This window comes from Acinonyx jubatus, chromosome C2, assembly GCF_027475565.1.
Source record: "Acinonyx jubatus isolate Ajub_Pintada_27869175 chromosome C2, VMU_Ajub_asm_v1.0, whole genome shotgun sequence".
Taxonomy (NCBI): domain Eukaryota; kingdom Metazoa; phylum Chordata; class Mammalia; order Carnivora; family Felidae; genus Acinonyx; species Acinonyx jubatus.
The window spans coordinates 68,039,909-68,061,144 of NC_069384.1; the positions used below are offsets into that span (position 1 = coordinate 68,039,909).

At 47.8% G+C, this 21,236-nt stretch overlaps 1 protein-coding gene across 8 annotated transcripts in view; it reads right to left on the bottom strand.

Annotated features, from left to right (window-relative positions):
• Positions 1–21,236, bottom strand: part of MYLK (myosin light chain kinase) — a 276,342-nt gene that overhangs the window by 38,535 nt on the left and 216,571 nt on the right. For all 8 annotated transcript variants that reach the window (XM_053220952.1, XM_027061019.2, XM_053220953.1 and 5 more), the window contains 4 exons: positions 13,323–13,373; positions 12,402–12,529; positions 10,322–10,475; positions 4,103–4,405 (listed from right to left, as the gene is read on the bottom strand). In XM_053220952.1, coding sequence (XP_053076927.1) covers positions 4,103–4,405; positions 10,322–10,475; positions 12,402–12,529; positions 13,323–13,373 — 636 coding nt within the window. The remainder of the gene's footprint in view (positions 1–4,102; positions 4,406–10,321; positions 10,476–12,401; positions 12,530–13,322; positions 13,374–21,236) is intronic.

The following is a 21,236-nucleotide window of genomic DNA, read 5'->3' on the forward strand; positions in this document are numbered from 1 at the left end:
CCACCTGGAATAGTGCCAGAACACAGGAGGCGTGCAGAGGAGTGCAGAGCACTGTGTGAGTGAATGTAGCGTGAGGGTCAGGCGCTTAGCAGGGATGGAATGGAGAGGTCAGGATGAAGCAGAAAACCCAGGCTGCTAAGGCAGAGGCAGGAGGAGTACTGGTGGCAGTGGGGAAGGCAAGAGCCCACATAAGCTGCACTTAGTGAAGGGAGGGTTCAGTAGCCCTGCCGTTATGATGACCACCGTACCCCACAGGCTCCCTAGAGAGGAGCTGCCATGACCACCTTTCCCATCCCTCCTCTACACGCACACACATGTGTGCACACACACCACACTTCTCTGAGAGTCATTTCCCTTTTAAGGTGGACAGAGATGACCTACCCAGGTTATAACTAAAAGCATCTGACCAGTGCACAGAGGTCTTCACTCGGAACATCCCTACACCCCACCCTCCCACCCCCTCCACCCTCTGCCCCTCAGGCCTAATGCTTGGCAACTGTTCTGTCCTCCGCCCCCCCATCCCCCCCCCCCACCCCAGCCATCCAGCTGGCCCTGAGAGGTGGGAGCAGCATTCAGTCTGGAAGCCCTGGGTGGCCTGGACCCCTCCTCTGGCTTGCAGGCTATTTTTGCATTTCCTTTTGTCTGCTCTCAGCCAGGAGGGGCCCTAGGGGGAGAACTGAGGACCACAGTGGGATTTGGCTGGCTGTAGGGGAAGAAGGGAAAGGCCACCTGCCCAGAGCCTGGTGGTCCTCGCCCTTGTCCCCACACACTCTCCCTACAGGCCTGGGAGCTGCTGTCCTGGCCTCCTGGGAGCCACACCTTGCAGCTCTGAGGGCCTCTGTCCTCTGCATGGGCTTCATCGGGGATTCTTCCATTTCTCCTGGTGTCTGCCATAGGGGCCCTGGACACTTTCCTTTCCATCTAGGGAACATCTCACTGCAATGCTGTCTCTTCCCTTGTCACTTTTCAAGAGGTAGGGAGTGTTCTCGAACAAAGCAATATGCTACAAACATAAAACTGAATGCCTGTCCTGGCACCCCTACGCTAACCTGCCTGCTCCCCACAAAGAAGGTCAAAGGGCGGCAGATGGCAGTTTTGTTACCCCGCTTCCCTCAGCAGACATTTGTGAGCAGCTAGTGGGCAGGAGCCCCAGGACAGCTGCCCGGAGGCTCAGCAGGGCCATCCTGGGGGCCAGGATCCATGCCCCTGTGGCTCCCATGTCCCAGAGCTCAGGGGTAAAGGCCCCCAAGATAGGGCTGCACTGGCAAACTTGTAAATTTGGAGTGTTTTCCACTGGCATCCTCCAAATTTCTTTTTGGAGCCCTCTTTTAATATGAAAGTAAAATGGGGCACCTGGGTGGCTCAGTCGGTTGAGTGTCCAACTTCAGCTCAGGTCATGATCTCGTGGTTCATGGGTTCGAGCCCCACGTTGGGCTCTGTGCTGACAGCTCAGAGCCTGGAGGCTGTTTCGTGGATTCTGTGTCTCCCTCTCTCTCTGCCCCTTCCCCGCTCGTTCTCTCTCTCTCTCTCTCTCTCAAAAAATAAATAAAACATTAAAAAAATAATAATATAAAAGTAAAGAGTTCATGTCTATTTTATATCTAATATTTTCACTAAAGAGGGGCATCAAACTATAATGGCAGTTCCATATTCGTGATGCCTCTGATCACGTGGGGACTTCAGACTGGCCCTGTCCAGCTCGCTGTCCTTCACTCTCCCCTCTTCTCTAAGCCTCACACCCTTAAGCTCTCCCTCTCCCAGTGCCCTTTCCCTTGGTGTCCCTCCACCCTCCTCCCTGCCCCCCACCTCTTCTCCACCTTAAACTCATGGCACTCTTTTCTTCTTTTCCCATTGAACTTTCTGAAATAATATTCCACAGTCCTGGCCTCTCTTCTCCCACTTATTCCTTAACCCCAGGGCAACCATTTTCCACCCTGTGGAAACGCTTTGGACTTTCCTCTCAAAGATCAAAGGGATAAATCCCTGAGTCCTCATCTCTTTCTGTATTTAGCACTGCTGCTGTTCATGGAGCCCTCTCTGCAATCTGTGTTTCTTCAACGCGGCTCCAGCTTCTGCTTCTCTCTGCCTCATCCTTCCTTCTGGCCTTGCAGGATTCTTCATCTCAGTATCCGCATTGACTTTCTCTACCACTCTCAGTGACTTCATTGAGCCCATGGCTTCAATAATCAATTAAATATATATAGCGAAACCCCCAAATCTGTAGTTCTGGCATAAACCCTTCTCCTGAGCTCTAGATTCAGCCAGTCAGTAGTCTGAAGACGCCTGGATATCCCTCAGACACCTCATCTGCACGGGACTGAGACCAGAACTTGCATCTTCTCCAGGACTCCCGGCTGCCTAACGTCTAAGTCCCTGGGAGGCAGCCTGACCTCCTCCTTCAGTTTAACCAAAGTACTACAGGCTTCAGGTCAGACAGCTTACCATTTACATTACATGCTTTGGGATCTTGGGCAAGTTGCTTCATCCCTGTAAACCTCATTTCTCCTATCTGTAAAACGGGGGTAGTAACTATCTACTTCAGTGAGTTAGATGCATAAAATGATGCATGTAAAGTGCTCAACACACTGTTAGCATATAGCATATATGCTATATATGCTGTTAGCATATAGCAAGTGCTTGATATATGTTAGCCACCAAGAACTATGATAATAAATGCCTCTTAAATTTGTATTCAGTTACCCAAGCCAGGAACTGGAAGTCATCCTGAACTCTTCTCATTTTTCCTTCAATTCTACCCAAAAAGTCATTGAGAATAGTCAGTTCTACCTGTTGAGGGTTTAGTTCATGCCCTTACCTATCCCTCACCTGGAATGCACCACAGAAGCCCAACTGGTAGCTCGCTGACTCCAATGTCACCCCCCCACTTCCACTTGGGTACTTCCCAAACTGTCACACACATCTGAATCCATGGGGGTGGATCATGTTGAAATGAAGGTTCAGAAGGGACCAGAGGAATGGAGGGGCGAAGGGTCTGCATTTCCAGCAAATCCCAGGATCCCAAGACTCTGGTCCAAACCATACTTTGAGTAGCAAAACTCTACTCTTTCTCTAATTCTCTTTCTGAAAAAACAGATGTGGGGCGCCTGGGTGGCTCAGTTGGTTAAGTGTCTGACCTTTGACTTTGGCTCAGGTCACGATCTTGCAGTTTGTGAGGTTGAGCCCCACGTTGGGCTCTGCACTGACAGCATGCATTCTGCTTGGGATTCTCTCTCTCCTCTCTCTCTGCCCCTCCCCTGCGCATGCGCACTCTCTCTCTCTCAAACTTAAAAAAATAAATAAATAAATAAAACCAGATGTGATCATATCAATCCCCTGCCTGGAATCTTTGATCAACTTCTCAATTTCACCTGAACTGCCCCTTCAGGGTTGCCTTCTTCTGTTCTGTCTTGCACAGCATATGCCCTGGCCACACACAAGCTCCTCAAAATGCCATGCATTTCCATCACTTTGCACCTTTGGACATGCTGCTTTCTCTGGGAGGAATGCCTCTCCCTATTTCCCTGCCTTTTGGAAGCCCGTTCCTTTTTCCAAGACTCAGCATATGTGTCAACTCTTCTAGGAAGCCTTATTCAACCTGCATGGCAAACTCAATCATGCTTTCTGCTGTGTCTCCTTTGTTTACATCACTATAATCTCATGTATCCCCTCTCATTATAGCTACTGTCTACACAGCTGTGCTCCTAGTTAAGATTTTAAGCCTCTTGTCTAATTTGTCTTTGTGTCCCTAGAACCTGGCACTGAGTAGACAGTGCAAGAGAAGGAGGGAGGCGGGTGCAGGGGGAAGCTGAAACTTCAGGCCCATCTGAACTCCCACCTTCCAGGTCTTTGCTCCTGATTAACACACTATTACCCCCTGGTGGCAGTGTACCAAAACTGCTGGTTCAATGTGTTTTGAAGGTCAAAGGTACTTCTAAAGGATGGATCAGCATCACAACCCTGGAAATCAAGATCCCCAAAGACTCTGCCAGCCATCATTGATGTCTTTCAGTTCTCAGTACCCCTCTCAGTACAGGTTTCTACAGGCACAAGGTAAGTCACACAAACTTACTTCAAGCCAGTGATAAAGCGGAAGATAGCCTACCCTCTGGTTTCTCTCCCACTGCTGTGAGTTCAGACTCCTGGCTCGGCTCACTGGTTCCGTACACGTTGACTGCACGCACACGGAACTTATACTCTCGGTCTGGCAGCAGGTCCTGGACGTTAAAAGAGGTGCTGCGGCATGTGGCTAGTTCCTTCCACGTTTTGTCCACTGAGTCCCAGATTTCGACGCTGTAGGACTGCACGGCACTGCCCCCATCATATGAGGAGCCATACCAGGACAGGGTCAACGAGGAGCTCCGGATGTCAGAGGCGCACGGTGTACCGGCCGGGGGGTCTGGCTTGTCTGGGGACAGAGAAGCACAACATCACACAAGCCTTCAGGATTACGGGGCGGGGTGGGGGGAGAAGAACTGCACAGAAAGAACATTCCTGAATTAGCTTTGTCTTGGGGGAGAAGCCTGTAGATACCCAGCTGCCAGCCCTGGTCCTGGCTTTCCTGACCTCATCTACACAATCACACCTATGTAAAAACACACCTACACGAAAAGCCACATGAAAACCTACTTGCTGGAAAAATAACCCTCCTTTTTTGGCTAGTTTTCCAGTCTACAAGTCATGATTTCCTGTACTCTGCCTCAGTCATAAACATATTTCTTTGAGTAAACAGATCTAGGAAGCTGCCCAGAAGGCGTGGACTGCTTCCCATCAAAAATATGTTTTGAGAGAGAATTCAGAGTGTGTGTGTGTCTCCGTCAGGCCCTAGGCCAGTGGCCTGCGACATAACTAGGGTCAGTCTCCACTTTCTCTGGGACTTGGGAAACATCTGCCCCCCTGACAGACAGTATAGCACAGTAAGCTCTGAAGTCAGACGGATCTGGGTTTGACCACAGCCCTGTCTACATTCACTACTTGTTCAGTTCTCTGTGCCTCAGTTTCCTTATCTGTAAGCAACGTAGATAATAATAGCACTTGGATCACAAGGTTGTTGCGAGGAGTTCCTGGAAAAGTGGCTGGCTTGAAGAGCCATCACTACCATTATTGTAGGAGTTTATTTCTAATTTTATAATCCATAAAAAGTTACTTGCACCCTACCTCTTGTATCCTCATAGGGCCAGTATGAAATGAGGTAAAGAATTTCAAAACCAAACCGCAGTAGCAAATCACAACCATCCCTGACTGCGGGCTGGGAAAAGAGCAGAGGACACAAGCTAGCAGCGGCCCCTTCGGCTGGCTGCCTTCCCATTCAGACCAGTAATGCTGCCAGCTTCAAGGCAAATCACGGTAGCCAATATTTTGATGGGGTTCTCGAGTTTTGCTGATCTTGTCAGTTGCTCATCTGAACAAAATTCTATTTTTCAGACTTAGTTTTTACAGGTGGTTGATTTAGCTACAGATAGGAGTATTCAGTAACCTCCACCCCCCACCTTGCTCAAGGCAGTTTGAGGTGTAGAGTTCCCCAAACTAGCAATTAAAACCATGCTTGTCATGCTATGTGATTTTACAAGCTATGTAAACTCAAGCGAATTCCTTAACTTCCAAGTTTCCAAACTCCTAGTTGGTCTTTTTTATTTGGAAGATGGTGCTAATATGTATCTACCTTTTAGGGGTTTTGTAAACAGCAAGTAAGCAAACCCAGGTAAAGTCCTTGACTCCTACTCTCCCTCCCTTCAGCAAGGCAGGAAGGCCAAAGAGAATTTATGCAAATGACTCTATGCATAGAGCGAAGAAAAAAACCTGTTGACGTGTGTATGTGTGTGTGTATACACATCCACACACATACATGTACATTCTCACCCCCCCCCCCCCCCCCCCCCCCCCCGCCGCTCCCAGGCCCCACAGCTTCCATGGCCTGGAAGCCATTCACTGCCTTGCAACCCCAGCCTGGACCTCGCCTGGAAGGACTCGGATTGTGACAGGGCTACTTTCCACCGTTGGCAGTCCCTCTGGAGGCCTCCTGTGATGGAGCCGCTTTCACTGGTTGTTTAAAGTGTTCTCTTAGAAAAACCATTTGTTCTGAAAGATGTATTGGCCTTTTTAGAAATATTTCTGGTGTTGGCTAAGATGTTTATTACTTTAAACTCTTGTACAGGCAAGTGGTTCAAGTCCTCTCAAGACCCAGTGAAGGAAGTAAAAAAGCCCAAAGAGGGATGAAAGACAGACTCACTGCTTCCCCCAAAGAAACCTGCCTGTAAAACATCTGATTGGACACGTTTCGAGCCATGTAGGTTTATACAACAAATGCAGACACACTCCACTGACTGATTTTTCTCCCTTCTGCTTTGGTTAAGGAAAGAAAATGTTGAGAAATGGGTATCGCAGAAGAGGTACTATTTGTACCCTACCCTGTTCCAGACGTTTCTTGGCTGAAAGGATGAGAAAAATGGACAAATGATATACATTCACCTCCTGCAGCACAAGAGAAGATGGGAAATTGGTGGGGGGAGCTTTAATTCCAAGTGAAACTTCAATGCTTTCCAGGAATCTGATTCCAAATTGAGGGGTTCAGAAAAGACTCACAAGTCTGAAGTGGTCGGAGAATGGAAGCGCCCACCCTCACGCCTGCCCTTAGGGCCATGGGCTGTGCCTGATGCCCTCTGTTCTTTCCAACTGACAGCCTCACACAGAGGCTGGACTAGCCAGGGAGGAAAACGCTTGGGACAAGAGGGACGTCCTCAGAACAGAATGCCCGTGAGCCTCCCTTCCACACTAAGCACACAGACACACTCGGGTTGGGAGGGGGACCCTGGGCATGGCCTGGTAAAGGCAAGGCGGGCTCAGTGTCTAGAACCCTAAGCTCTACGCCGCCTTGGAATTCTCCCATGGCTCCCTGGAGACTTGACTAACAGAATGGGAAATGCTGAGTCTAAGGGAAGAATCTCAGATGGCCCCAGCTTCAGGATTTTCTGTTCAGTCCTGGGAAGATAGAGGATCTCCTCTCCACTACTTCTCAAGGGAGCAGCTGCCCTGGCAGTCTCCGTGCACCTGTGTGTCTGAAGGTGCTCTGTGGCCTAACCCCACCTGGACCTCCCTTCACTGCACCTCAGCAGCCGCCTGCAGCTTATAGACAAGGGCAGGGGATGTGACCCCTCAGAGGCATCGACCTGGATCATCCAGCCCTTGAAGGCCAAGGTACTTTGCTTACCCAGAATACCCAGCTAGCCGGTGGCAGAGCCAAAAGGAGACTCCAAAAAAATCTCCAGACCCTTGTTCCAGGGGCCTGTTATTCTACAGGCCATCAGGCAGCATATGATCAAGAAGCATCTTGCTTAAACCCATGCCAAGCATTACAAAGGGAAATCTCCTGTCTTTAAAAACCTTGCAAGTTCCAAGCTCTGGTAGTTTTGGGGGATTACCGGGTATTTGGAGACTCTCTCTACTTTGTTTTTCTCCTTTAAAGATAGGCGAAGTGATGTTTTTCTCAGGCCGGACAAGTTACAGGAAGGAATGCATCTGGGTTAGGGGCTCTCTCGGGGGCCCCTCTCTCACCCCCCTGAGGTAGAGCTGGAGGGGCAGATGTCTGCACAGTCCCTCCCAGCTCCACACACTCCGGTGCTGCCTTTTAAAATATAAACCTTTCCATTAGTTAAACATCACTCATTGAAACTACCTGAGGGTAAGGCTACTTTTTATTATCATTTTAAAAATAGGAGTCATGGGGCGCCTGGGTGGCTCAGACGGTTAAGAATCCAACTTGGGCTCAGGTCATGATCTCGTAGTTTGTGAGTTCGAGCCCAGCGTTGAGCTCTGTGCTGACAGCTCAGAGCCTGGAGCCTGCTTCGGATTCGGTGTCTCCCTCTCTCTCTGCCTTTTCCCCCCTGCCCACTCTCTCAAAAATAAATAAACATTGAAAAAAATTTAAAAAAAAAGGAGTCATAGACTATATGAAAAGCAAATGGCATTTTAAGGGACCTGCAGAAGTTTACTGCTAACAAGTAGCAGTTGTGTTCAATAGGCCTGATTTAGCTGGCCCGCAAATGGATGCCTCCAAAGTGCTTGAAACTGCCCTGAGTAGGCTGAATGATTCCTGTTTCATCTCATTTATATTTGACATCTACTTAATAAGCCTTGATCAGATAATACACAGATGTCCCTAGAGACACGCAGGTAAATCTGGGCCTAATCCAGGTTTACTTTGACTAATTCTAAATCCATGAGCTCTGAATGAATGTTGCTTTGCTGGATCCATCAATGCGAGTGCTCCTTTTATTGGGCAATTCTATTCTTAGCTCTGCGAGGGGGAGGCAGACAGAAAGCCCGTTCCCCTCCATTCCATTCCCCTCCCAGGACGGCATTTAACTTGCTGCTCCTGCCAGCTGGCGGGCAGCCACGCCAACGGCCCTGTCAGCACTGGCCGGCCCGGGAGAATGAGAAACGAAACCATAAAAGGCCAGAACTGCAGCTGCGTGGTGGTGCTGGGGGGAAGGGAGCGTGTGGCACTGCAGAGCCAGCCAGAGTGGGGGCAGGGGCACTGGTCACAGAAAAGCAGTTCAAAGGAGCTGACCCCCAGGTTCCCCAGATAAGAGGAAAACTGGAAACCAATGCTTGCTGACAGCTGGGGCGTGGGGCCAAATCAATACTGGGGGTACAGGTCTAAAAGGATAAGCAAACTGGATCATTAGCATCAGTCCCCCAAACCCCCAAAGGTTCTTGACTCCTGGGGGAAAATTCCTGAAACAAATATCTGGTGTCACCGAAGAGAAAGAGTGAGAAAAAGGTGTGTCCTGTCATTTATGGCTGAGAAACCTGTTCCCTGTGCCTTTAGTACACTTGGCCTTCCCAGATTTAAAACTCCTCATCTAGGTGCGCCCGGGTGGCTCTGTCAGTGGAGTATGTGACTTCAGTTCAGGTCATGCTCTCACGGTTTGTGGGTTCAAGCCCCGCATCAGGGATGCTAGGGATCCTCTGCTCAACCCCCGCGAACCTCCCCTACTCACGCTCTCTCTCAACAATAAATGAACATTAAAAAAAAAAAAAATCCTGATCAAAAGAAGCAAAAAAAAAAAAAAAAAAAGAAAGAAAGAGAAAAAGAGGATCAGATCAGAAACTGTCAGGCCAAAGTCCTTCACACGCATGGTATCTGAAAGCCCACAAATGCACAGGGACACAGCCTGCTACCCACCTGCTCACTCCTTCATCTGCTGTTGCTTCATTGTCCTGAGCACCTGCCATGTCAGGGGTCAAGTTGCTGAGCACAACCCACAATGCAAGACCAGTTAGGAAGGTATTTTGATATTTCAGGAAGAAGTTCACCAGGACATGAAAAACAGTGATTGGGATGGAAAGGAAAAAGTGAACTTGAAAATCAGTCTGGAGACAGACTCAACTCCATACTGGGATGCAGAAGGCGAGAAAAATGAGTGGATTTAGGATCGGGAAGTCAGTGACTTCAGAAGGGTGGTCCCAGAAGATTAATGGGGGTGAAGGGAGGCTGCAGGGAGGCAAAGAAGCAGAATCAGAGCAGAGACTGGCCCCTTTCAGAGGGCGAGGCTGTAAAGAGAGCAAGAGAGAGATGGTAGGGCGGCCAGAGCGAGCCAGGATATTGCAGTGTTTGGCTGGGATGAGAGAGCCCTGGCAACATTTACAGAAGTAGAGGAGAAGGTGAAGACAAAAAAGAAGGGGCACAGATATGGAGACACCCGTAGGCGTGGGGCATGAAGTGATACAAGATCATGCCTGATGCCTCCTGTTTCTCAGAGCAGCTGGAGGCGGGGCCCCACAGGGTGACAAGCTATCATAGAGAGTGGGGGAGGACACTGAGCCTACTGACGCCTCCACCTGGACCCCAGCCGAGTCCAGCACTGAGTCTGTGGGTTGTTATCTTCCCGAAGTGCCCCCAAATCAGGTGCAGGAGCAGCGCAGTGGAAGGCAATAGTGATTGAGGCTGAGGATCTACAAGGAGACTGAATAGCTGGGGAGCATAAAGGCAGTGGACCAGAGGAGAGGGAGCAAGGGTGCTAGAGGTGGGTCTGGAGCAGAGTGGCTCAAGATTTGCAAAGGCTAGAGAGGGAGAAGCCAGGAGGAGATTCGTGGCAACAGGAAAATGCTGCAGCATGTGTGTGTGGGTCTGGGCTTCCCCAGGAGTATGAAGCACAGCAAGTGTGTGAGAGCAGGAACAGGGAACGTGGGAGCATGGGAAGCTGTGGGCAGGGTGCCGAAGGAGCAGGTCCTGGGGAGGTGAGGGCCTGAGGCTCACCATCCTGCTGGGGGCCTCTGCCTTTCCTGTCCTCTGACCTCCAGGCCACCCTGTCCCCAGACTCACCCACAACAGTGAGGTTGACCTGGGCCTGTCTGCTGCCCAGCTTGTTCTCCACCAGCAGAGTGTAGCAGCCACAGTGTTCCTGGCGTGCGGCCAGGATGGTGAGCCTGCTGCCATTCTCGCTGTTCTCCACCTTGATGTGCTCGCTCTCCTGGATCTGGGGGCAGAGAGTGGGGCAGGTGCTAGAGACTTGGGCCAAGAAAGGAAGAGGGCTCTGACCTCCACTCCCTACCACTAGAGAATGTCACTGGACAAGCAGTATGGGGCTCTGTCTCATCTGAACTCTCGGCTTCCCCTTAAGGCCCCTCCTCTCCCGCATCCAAAGCCAAGTGTCCCTGAGGTGGTTCAGATCTGGGGTGAGCAGGGAGGGTGCCGAGCAGGGTCTGGCAGACCAACCATGTCTGCGCTTCCTGCTCCAGACCAGACTTAAGGAGTGTCCTGTATCACCATGGCTTTGGGAGGGATGGCAGGAGAACACATCTGAGCAAAGTTACCTACAAAGACCACCTACAAAGGTGTTCTGACCTCTTCTGTCCTGTCTAATACTGTAGCCACTAGCCACATGTGGATACTTAAATTTTAATTAAGTGGAAACAGCCCAAATGTCCATCAAACGATGAACAGATACACAAAATGTGGCATATCCAGACAATAGAATATTATTCAGCCATAAAAAGAATGAAGTACTGATTTATACTTTAATGTGAATAAGCCCAGAAAACATTATGCTAAGTAAAAAAAAAAAGCCAGATATAAAAGAATATATACTGTATGATCCCACTGATATGAAATGCCCAGAAAAGGCAAATCCATAGAGACAGAAAGTAAGTTAGTGGTTGCCAGGACCTAGAGGGAAGGGAGGAATGGCTGCTAATGGGTCCAGGGTTTCTTTTGAGGGTGATGGAAATGTTCCAGAATTAGATCATTGTTATGGTTGCACAACTTGTGAATATACTGAAAACCACTGAACTGGACACTTCAAAAGGGCGAATTTTATGGTGTATGAATTTTATGGCTATTGTTATAAAGAAAGCTGTTATCATAATTTTTAATTAATTACAATTTAAAATTCAGTTCCTCAGTGGCACTAGTCACACTTCAAGTGCTCAACAGCCACATATAGTGGTGGCTACCATATTGGACAATGGAAATAGAACATATCCATCACTATAGAAAGTTCTTTTGGACAGAATGGGGACCTGTCCAAATGTCTCTGAAAAGGGAGGGATTCCATCTTACTTCAGATGACGCTAGCCCAGATATAGCATAGAGCCAGCATCCTTTGGGATGATGCTTCATCTTTTCACACCAACCCTCCATTCCTTCCTGGTTAACTAGCCTCCCACCTCTGGGCCTTAGGACAGTCTGAGTGGTTTGGAAATAGAGCACCAGAGAACTCAAAAGAAACCTTCACATCCTCTCCAAATTTCCTGATTCAGTGCCAGCCATGTTTTGGGGCCTCTGCTGATGATATACATGGGCACACACTACCAATACGGGTTCAGTGGAACAGGTGGGTTCCCCATCTCCCTATAAAAGCTGGTTGTTCAGAAATTCAAACATTTCTTTCATAGGACCATTCTTTTAAATGGTATATTTCTGGACCAGTAAGCCAAAGTTCTATTTAATGTCCAATTTATCTATCCAAATACTCAGATTCACTTTTATCTATTCAGCACATGGTAAGTTTAAGCTGTTGCCACTGATAGGGTTCAGTGGGCTGGCACAGAATCACAGAAATCTACAGAGTCTGAGAGGTCCTTTTGGTCACTGGTTCAATTTTTCTGACTCTGAGTAGAATTCTGGACTAAAATATCAAAATCAGATGGGGGGCATGGGTGGTTTTTATTTTTTCCTTCATACTTTTCTCTATACACAAACTATCAGTAAAGCAAGTATTAATGGCAGACTCATAAGAAATGATCACTAAGAACTCAGATTTGGTGGGTGGTGACAGGTGGGGGAGGGGACCCTCCCATTTCTAAGGCCCCAATCGATCAAGAGCCATGTGGCCTCTGTGAGACGGCATTTTTCATCCCTTCCCACCCAGGGGTTGGGAGGGCTGTTCCCCTCCATCACTGACCTGCTTTCGGAACTTCATCCAAGTACAGGTGATGGGCTGGGTGCCTGCCACTTTACCAAACAGCTCCACAGACTCTCCCGCGCGCACCTTTTGGTCTTCGGGAAACTGGATGATCTGAGGGGGCATGGCTGGGAGGGGACAAGTGACAAAGTGAGCAATGAAGAGGGAACTTCAGACAGACTGACCTCACTCAGTGCTGCTGTCCACGCTGGTCTGTTCCTCTCATCTTCCAGAGCCTTCAGGGCAACACTGAGGACAGTGGCCGCTGCTCCAGAATGTCTGAGCTGATGGACCCTGCTAGCTCTCTTCATTTCTTCATTTTGATTCTTCAGAAGTGGCCCACACAATTTACATGGCATAATTCTCCATCTGTCAATTGCTCTGGAATTTGCATCTTACCCTAAATGTTTGAATCTACCTCCTAACTCCTTTATTAATTAAGCAGCACCTTGCTTTCTAATCATCAGGTTACCCTGGCTGACAGGTTCAATATGGTTCATGTCCTCAAATATCTTTCACTGGGAAACAGACAAAGGCTCTATGTGACAAGGACATACAGAACAGAGTATTAAGAGAGCGTAAAGTAGATCACCGCCTTAAGGGCAGTGTGGGGGGCAGAGAGCGAGGCAGAATTTCACAGAAGGGATGGGAAAGTCTCTAGTACTGCATGATGCCACATGATGTCCCTACAGCGAGGGACACTATAAGGGGAGGAGGAAAAAAGACAAGTAGTGGAAAAGGGTAGGGGACCAGGCTGTGCAGAGGCTCTTGGGGAAAATTTGGCCTGAATAACACAGAGCTTGAATCAAGGAGGGCGGTGGTCTTTTGGGATCTCATACCAGTGGTCAATCTACCAGGACAAAAGAAAAACCCCTCATGGCAGAGGACTCTTGCCCCCAAATGCTGCTGGTGACCAATTACCTGCCTTTGGAGGTGTCTTGGGGGCAGGTTTCTTTTTCACAGTTGCATCACCTGAAACAAAGAAGTTCACAGGTTATTTTGTTAATCCTGGCTTTTCACAAAGCTCCTAAATCCTAGGAGCCTTGCCCACTGGTCCTCTGCCAGACAGAGCCCTCACCTGAGTGTGGTTCTCAGGATATCTTGCACTCCTACACAGATGACCTTGTGACTGAATGAATATCAGTTCTCAGGGGGCCTCTGGAGGGTCTCTGGAGCCTCCATTGAGATAAAAACTAAAAAACGCTTGATTCTCCATTGTCCATTTCAACAATGATAACCCCACACTCACTAACTATTCTCTTACCCTAATGTCAGGAAACTCAGAAAGGAAATTATGTCAGATAAACCACCTAAAATCAGCCTTTGGTGTAGATCCAAGGGTCTCAGGCTTCCTTTGGATCACAGACTTGGACTAGTGGCTTTCTTTTTTTTTTTTTTTTTTTTAATGTTTGTTGAATGGATCCATGAATGAATGAACAAATGAATGAACCAACCAACAGTCTCTTCCATTCCTACCCTATTCCTTCCACTTTCTCCAAATAATTCAAATAAGAAAAATGACCCAAACAGACCAGTTTCACAGCAAAAACTTACTCATTTGGCTAAATAACAATATGATGAATATGCAAAAATATCCTCAGCTATCTTCATGGCTTATTTTCATCTTTTTTGAAAGTCTTTAATCAAAACCTATCTATCCAGGTGGAATGAAAATCTATGCACACACAAATATCTGCATGTGAATGTTTACAGTGGCTTTATTTGTAATTGCCAAAAGCTAGAATTTATCCACTTGTTCCTCAACTGTAGAACGGATAAACTTTGGTATATTCATACAATGAAATGCTACTTATCAGTAAAAAAGGAACAAACAACTGATACACAGAACAGATGAATCTCAATGATTCGTCTTTCTCTTTCACTAAGAGAAGCCAGACTCAAAAGGCTACGAATATATAATTCTATTTATATGCCTTGTTCTAGACAAGGCAAAACTATAGAGACAGAGAACAGATTAGTAGTGGTGGGTGGGGGCAGGGGTTGACCATTAAGGGGCACAAAGACATGTTATAAGGTGGTGGAACCATATCCTGATTATGGCAATAGTTATATGACTATGTGCATTTGTTAAGACTCACAGAACTGTGCACTAGAAAGGGTGAATTTTACTGTATAGAAATTGTACCTTAATACAAAAATGGGAGTCACTTAACCAATGAGATCTTCCCTAACCACTCTATACCAAATACCAACCCCCTGTCCTCAGCACTCATCACCATTACCCCACTTTATTATCCCCCCCCCCACCCATGGCACTGAACAACCATAAAACAAACCATTTACTTGTTTATTTATTGTCTCCCTTCCTCTATCCATTAAGTATAAGGATTGTGAAGGCAGGGATTTTTTCTTTTTTGTTCACTGCTGTATACCCAATGTGCCTGGAACATAGTAGGCACTTGGTAACTATTTACTGAGTGAATGAGTGGGGGTAATGTTAGTAATGTTAGCAATCACTCCTCCACAAAGCTTCACCTTTGCAGGTTACAGAGAAGAAGCAATATGTCCTGGCTTGGGCACTGCTGTCTGCCCATAGGCAAATTATATAACGGTGTGGATTTTCAGCTGTGCCTCTGTAAAATGGGGAGAGGGCTGCTACCTGAGAAGCTGAGAACTGCACAAGGACTGTGTAAGCAGGTGATCTCCGATCACAGAGCTGATGGCTACTCGTTATGAGGTTAAGCCCAGGGTGAGGCCTGCTTCCACCAAATTCACCCTGGCTTGTCACCATTATTGATTCATCTGTCCATCTCAAGAAACTTATTGAGGGCCTGCTATTTGCCAGGCAAAGGCCAGTCAGTACACACTACTAACGTGTGTACCAAGAAGAAAATCAAACAAATGTAAGAAATCAGAGCTTCTCTTCAAGGGTTTAAATGTCAAGGCATGTGATCCACAGGAAAGCCTTTTTTTTCCCCCCATCATAAAGGGCATTGATGGGACAACTGGCAGAATTTACATAAGGTCAATAAATTAGATGATAGTATTATATCAGTGTTAATTTCATGTTTGATCATCAAGCTGTGGTGAGACTGTCCTTGTGGTTTTTTATTAAAATAATGTTTATTTTATTTATTTTTGAGAGAGAAAGAGAGAGAGAGAGGGAGAGACGAGCAGGAGAGGGGCAGAGACAGAGGGAGAGAGAGAATCCCAAGCAGGCTCCATGCTTTCAGTGCAGAGCTTAATGCAGGACTAATCCCACACCATGAGATCATGACCTGAGCTGAAATTAAGAGTTAGACACTCAACTGACAGAGCCACCCACGTACCCTGAGACTGTCCTTGTTTTTAGGAAATATACACTGAAGTATTTAGGTATAGAAGATATCCTATATACAATTTACTTTCAAACTACTCATAAAAATTATATATACACAGGTGTACATATGTGTATATGTGTGTGTGGAGAGATGGGGGGAGAGAGGGAAAAAGCAAGGGAGAGAAAATACAACACAAAACAATCATAGTAAAATGTTAATATTTGAGGAATTAGAGTGAAGGGTTTACAAGAATTATTTGTACTATTTTTGTAACTTTTCTTTAAGTCAGAAATTACTTCAAAATAAAAGTTAAATAGAAAGTTTTTTTAAAAAAGTTTTACCCAGGGGGCACCTAACTGGCTCAGTCCATAGAGCATGCAACTCTTGATCTAGGAGTGGTGAGTTAAGCCCCACATTGGGAGTATAGCCTACTTAAAAAAAAGAAGAAAAGAAGAAAAGTTTTATCCCTCCAACATGATGCAGTTGCTCAAATGAAGGAGTGCACTGTGGGCTGAGGAGATGGTTAGGAAGCACTCAGTGGTGGGACACAGAACGGATCTGAGGGCCTGAGAACATCTGAACTGGAGAAAGAAGGGCCCCATGGCTCAGGAACAGAGAGGGGTTCAGAGTTGAGGGTCAGGGTGTTTGGTGGAGGTTGTCCAGAGTGTAAGACTAGGATTAGAGAACAGTGGTGTGAAGGTAGTGTGACAATTTAAAGAAAATAAAAAAATTCAGTCACAGCAGTCACGTTTCAAGTGCTCGACAGCCACACATGGTTCGTGGCTACCATATTGCGCAGACACGGAATATCACTGTCATCACGGTGCTGGTCTAGAATCCCAAGTTTGAGAGTTAGGTCTTTGTCCTGACTGAACAGGGAGTCCTCACACAAACGGCAGTTGGGCTGGGCTCAGGGACCCCTGGAGGTCTCTCCACCTCCTGGGGGACAAGGCTATCCAATTAGGAAGCTACTGCCATCCTTTGGGAAGGAAATGATCAAGGTCCAGCCTTGGTAAAGGCAGTCGCAAAGTAAATACAAGTAGGAGACAGAAGAAAGTTAAAACAATTTAGGGGCTGAAAAAGAGGGAGGTACAAAGATTCCTTAGAGATTTCTGGCTGGGATAAATGGGGAAAATTAAAGTTACAGAATACGAAATTTGGAAGGGAAAGATGAGGCATTTGGTTTGGTCCAAGTGAATATGGCAGACGAAAGAATTTAACCTGCTTGTAGGCTAGATGCCCAGGATCAGAATTCTAGAGAGAGGTTGGTGGAGATTGGAAGTGCAAGACTCCAGAATCAAACATGCAATCATAATGGAAACTGTGAGGATGGTTCAGTTCCTTGGGGGCAAGAATGCAGTGAAAGATGAGAAGGGGCCAGGGTCTGATCCCAGGTGATGCCCATGGTGAGGAGCTGGGAATTAGGAGAGGGCTATGGACCCCGAGAGATGGAAGGACTGTCACTGCAAGCAAGGGTGGAGAAGAATAGGCACTGGGAACTAGACTTCAGGTATGATCAGCACTGAGTGATGGGTAAAGTTTGAGAGGACAGGTGCCATGAGACAGTGGGGTCAGAAGTCACTCCAGAGGAAATTCTCAAGGAAACAGGTAGGGAGTCAGCTAATCTGATAAGAATTCTGTAGTTGAAGGGACAAGGACAAACAGGGTGATGGAAGAGGGAATGTCAATCAAGCAAGGTTTCTTCCCAGGTGAGAGAAGAGTACAGGTTTGAAAGCAGAAGGCTAGGAGTCAGTGGAGAGGGGGAGCCCCAAGATGGAACAGCATGGGAAAGACAAACCCCTTGGAAGTGAGTACCAGATGGGCTATGGAACAGCCATGACAGATCAAGCCACGAAGCCCCTGCCCCTCTTCATCTAGGGCTGCTGGGAAGGGAGAGGCACAACTGGGAGAGGCCCGCACGGGAAGATGAGGGCTTCTACGAGAGCCAGCGTCTGACCTCCCATGGAGAACAAAAGCCACCTGTTCACGGTTGCTTTGTGGAGCTGCTGTTATCCCCCCAAATTTATATGTTGAAACTCGAGCTTCCCAGCACCTCATAATATGACCATATTTGGAGATAGGGCCTTTAAAGAGGTAATTAAATTACGGTAAAGCCATGGGGCGGGGGTCCTAATTCAAACCGCCTGGTGTCCTTATAAGAAGAGAAAATGTGGACACACAGAAACACCAGGGATACATGCACAGAGATGAGGCCACGTGAGGACAGTGAGAAAGTGCCCATCTGCAAACCAAGGAGAAAGGCCTCAGAAGAAACCAACCTGCCAACATGCTGAACTTGGACTTCCAGCCTCCAGAACTGTGAGACAACATACTTCTGTTGTTTAAGCCACCAAGTCTATGATACTTTGTTGTGCAGCCACAGCGGACTAGAGCAGCTGTGGATGGGCTCTGGAGGCCAGTAAGGAGCTTGATAGCCCCAGGAATGGCTGGCCAAGAGCTAGTAAGGAGGATGGCAGTTAGCATACCATGAAATCTGATGACTCCGAAGTCCCACTCTTTACTAACCTTGGCAGCCCTAGTAAACCTACGTGGCCCTAGTAAACCTAGAAGTAGGGTCCCAACCAGTACCTGTCTTCCTCTGTCACGGTTAAATGGATTGAGGGCCAAAGTTTCATGTTTGTTCTATAAATCTGCATCTTCTGCTGTTTGAATTGGTTAGCATTTAAAGCTGGTTTAGTTCCTGTTAGTAAAGACAATTTTAAATGTTAATGATGTTCTATATCCTATTCTATACATATTTTATACGAGCATCTGCTGAAATCCATTAACTGTGTTCGGGGCTTAGAAGAATATATTTAATAGGTTGGAAAGCAGAATCCCCTGATCCTAAAACCTGGTTTCTCACAGTGAGCTGGGCTCAGTGCATACAGTGTCTAACCCACGATCTCATTGTCCTTTTTCCCCCTGGGTTCCTTCCCCAACCACATACAAGCAGGGCACCTCACATTGTTTCCACGTCATGAAAAAGGAGATAGATTCCCATAAAAGCCAGGTGATTTGTGAGGCTCATAACACCAGATGGGGCCAAGTTAGACACAGGAACCACGCCTCCTGATGCCCCGTGTGGCTGCCTCTGTAGCAGCTCACTCTCTGTTCCATCCTCATATCCAAGCCCTCAACGCCCTTCTCTGTCCCCCTGCAGGAATGCAGTGGGCACAGGCTCTGGAGCTGGGCTTGGGTTTAAATACTGCCCTGTCGCTCCCTAGGCTGTTGATTTAAAGCATGTTACTTAATGGGGCGCCTGGGTGGCTCAGTGGGTTAGTCGTCTGACTTCAGCTCGGGTCATGATCTCACAGTTCATGAGTTTGAGCCCCGTGTTGGGCTATGTGCTGACAGCTCAGAGCCTGGAGCCTGCTTCCGATTCTGTCTCTCTCTCTCTCTCTCTGCCCCTCTCCCACTTGCACTCTGTCTCTCTCATAAATAAACATTAAAAGAAAAGTAGGTTACTTAGCCTTTTGGAGCTTTCGTTTCCTCATTCAAAACATGTGAAGGGGATAAGTAAAATTTGTTGTAAAGCATTAAGCTACGTTGTAAAGAAGGTAGAGCACGGGGTGCATGCTCTACTACCAGGCCCTCACCCCAGTCGCCCCTCTTCCCCAGATGGATCCCCAGAGGACTTCTCTGTCCACTCTGTCACCTATTTAGTATGCCACCCTGTATCAGCTGAGCTCTGTACCTACATGATATCTCTCATGCTGCTCCTGGAGTTCCTTCTCCCAGTTCAAGTCCTCAGGTAACCCTCTTGCTGGTCCAGATGCTCAAACTCTCAGCTCTCCCTGGGTTACTAACTAGTTTCCTCTTCTCTGGATTCATCCATCTTACCACCTTGTTGTCTTATACTAATGTCAGCCCTTTGTCTCTCATTCCCTTTCCAACACCTTAAACTTTTGCACCACCCATTGTCAAAGAGGAATATTCTAGAAGGAAAATAAAACCCAACTGTATTTGCAAATCCCATGGCAGCTACCAACCACACTGTCAGGCTAGGAGGGCAAAACATCCTCCTGTGGCCTGCCACTTGGTCTGTCCCTCAGGGGAGGAGCTCAGTCCCCTCCCCCAGACAGTCAGCCCCAGGATGCACCCCCTTCCTGGCATAGCACTGCTGTCAGGGTACTTTGTTCACTGCTTAGAGTTCTTCTTCTTCTTCTTCTTCTTCTTCTTCTTCTTTGAATTTTATTTATTTATTTTGAGAGAGACACAGAGAGACAGAGCAAGCAGGGGAGAAGCAGAGACAGTAGGGGACAGAGGATCCCAAGCAGGCTCCCTGTTGGCAGCAGAGACAGCAGAGAGCTCGATGTCGGGCTCGAAACCATGAACTGTGAAATTATGACCTGAGATGAAGTCAGATGCTTAACTGACTGAGCCACCCAGGAGTCTCTACAGTTTCTCTTCTTATCCCTCTCTCTGCCAGCTTTGTTCTACCTGGGGCCCAGACCTCTTTCTCAGCCCATCTATATATCCCACTACCTGACCGTCCCTTCTCCTGGCACATACTGCAAGCCCAGCATGTCCAAAAGTAAATCCAGGATCTTTTCCTCAAACCTGCCGCTTGCCCCTGTTTCTCCCAAGGCCCCCTCCCTACCATCCCCAGTCACTAGCATCAGTCAATTCCATTCACTCCATACCTCCTCGGTCTGCCACCTTCCACATCCCCACTGTCACCATTCTAGTCCAAACTACTACCGCTTCAGCCTCTGGTCCCCCGTCCCTGTCCTAATACGGCCGTCATTCCAAGGCCATCACTCCACTGTTTAAATGTCTCCAATGGCCACCCACTGCCACTTAACATAAAGTCCAACTCATCTTACAAGGGCCTCTGAGATGTGTCCCCAGCTTTAGTCCCATCTTCTTTCTTACTCTTCCCTCTTAGGGAATACCGTCACCCAGGCCCTTGGCGCTCAATGTCAGCGGCTTGCAGAATGGAGTGTGCATTATGAACACCTGGGAAATTTGCTAGAAACACAGTTCCTGGCTGTCCAGGGCAGGCTGATGCTGTTGGGCCCTGCGTCACCCTCCAGGAGGGCTGCTCTATCCCCCACACTGAATGCCCTTCCATTTCTGCAGTACTGGCCACTGCCGCCAGCTCTTTGCCGATTCTGGTACCTTCTTCCAGTAGGCCTCACCTCATCCATCACTACTGTCAGGCTGGGTTCCATGCTGCTTGGAGGTGGTTCTTTCTTAGCACTCCTCACAATGTATTACAATGCAGAAACACCTGTCCAACATGCATACCTCACAGCACACTCCCTGGAGACAGGAACAGGGGCCCATTTTGTTCACCTGTTGTACTGCCAGTGCCTAGTGTGGTACTTGGCATATGCTTGAAAAGCTATTAAAGGAACAAGTGGAGCCCCTGAGGATCTCTGTTAACCTGGGAGTTTCTAAGAACAGTCCACCCCCCCACACCTGGGGCTCTGATGCTGAGAGATAAAGCCCTGGGGCTTGAATCCCTCTGCAACTTCCCATTAAAAGCAGATCCTCTTTGTTCTGTCACCAACTAGATCAAAGCCGTTGGGAGCCGTGTCTTCCACTC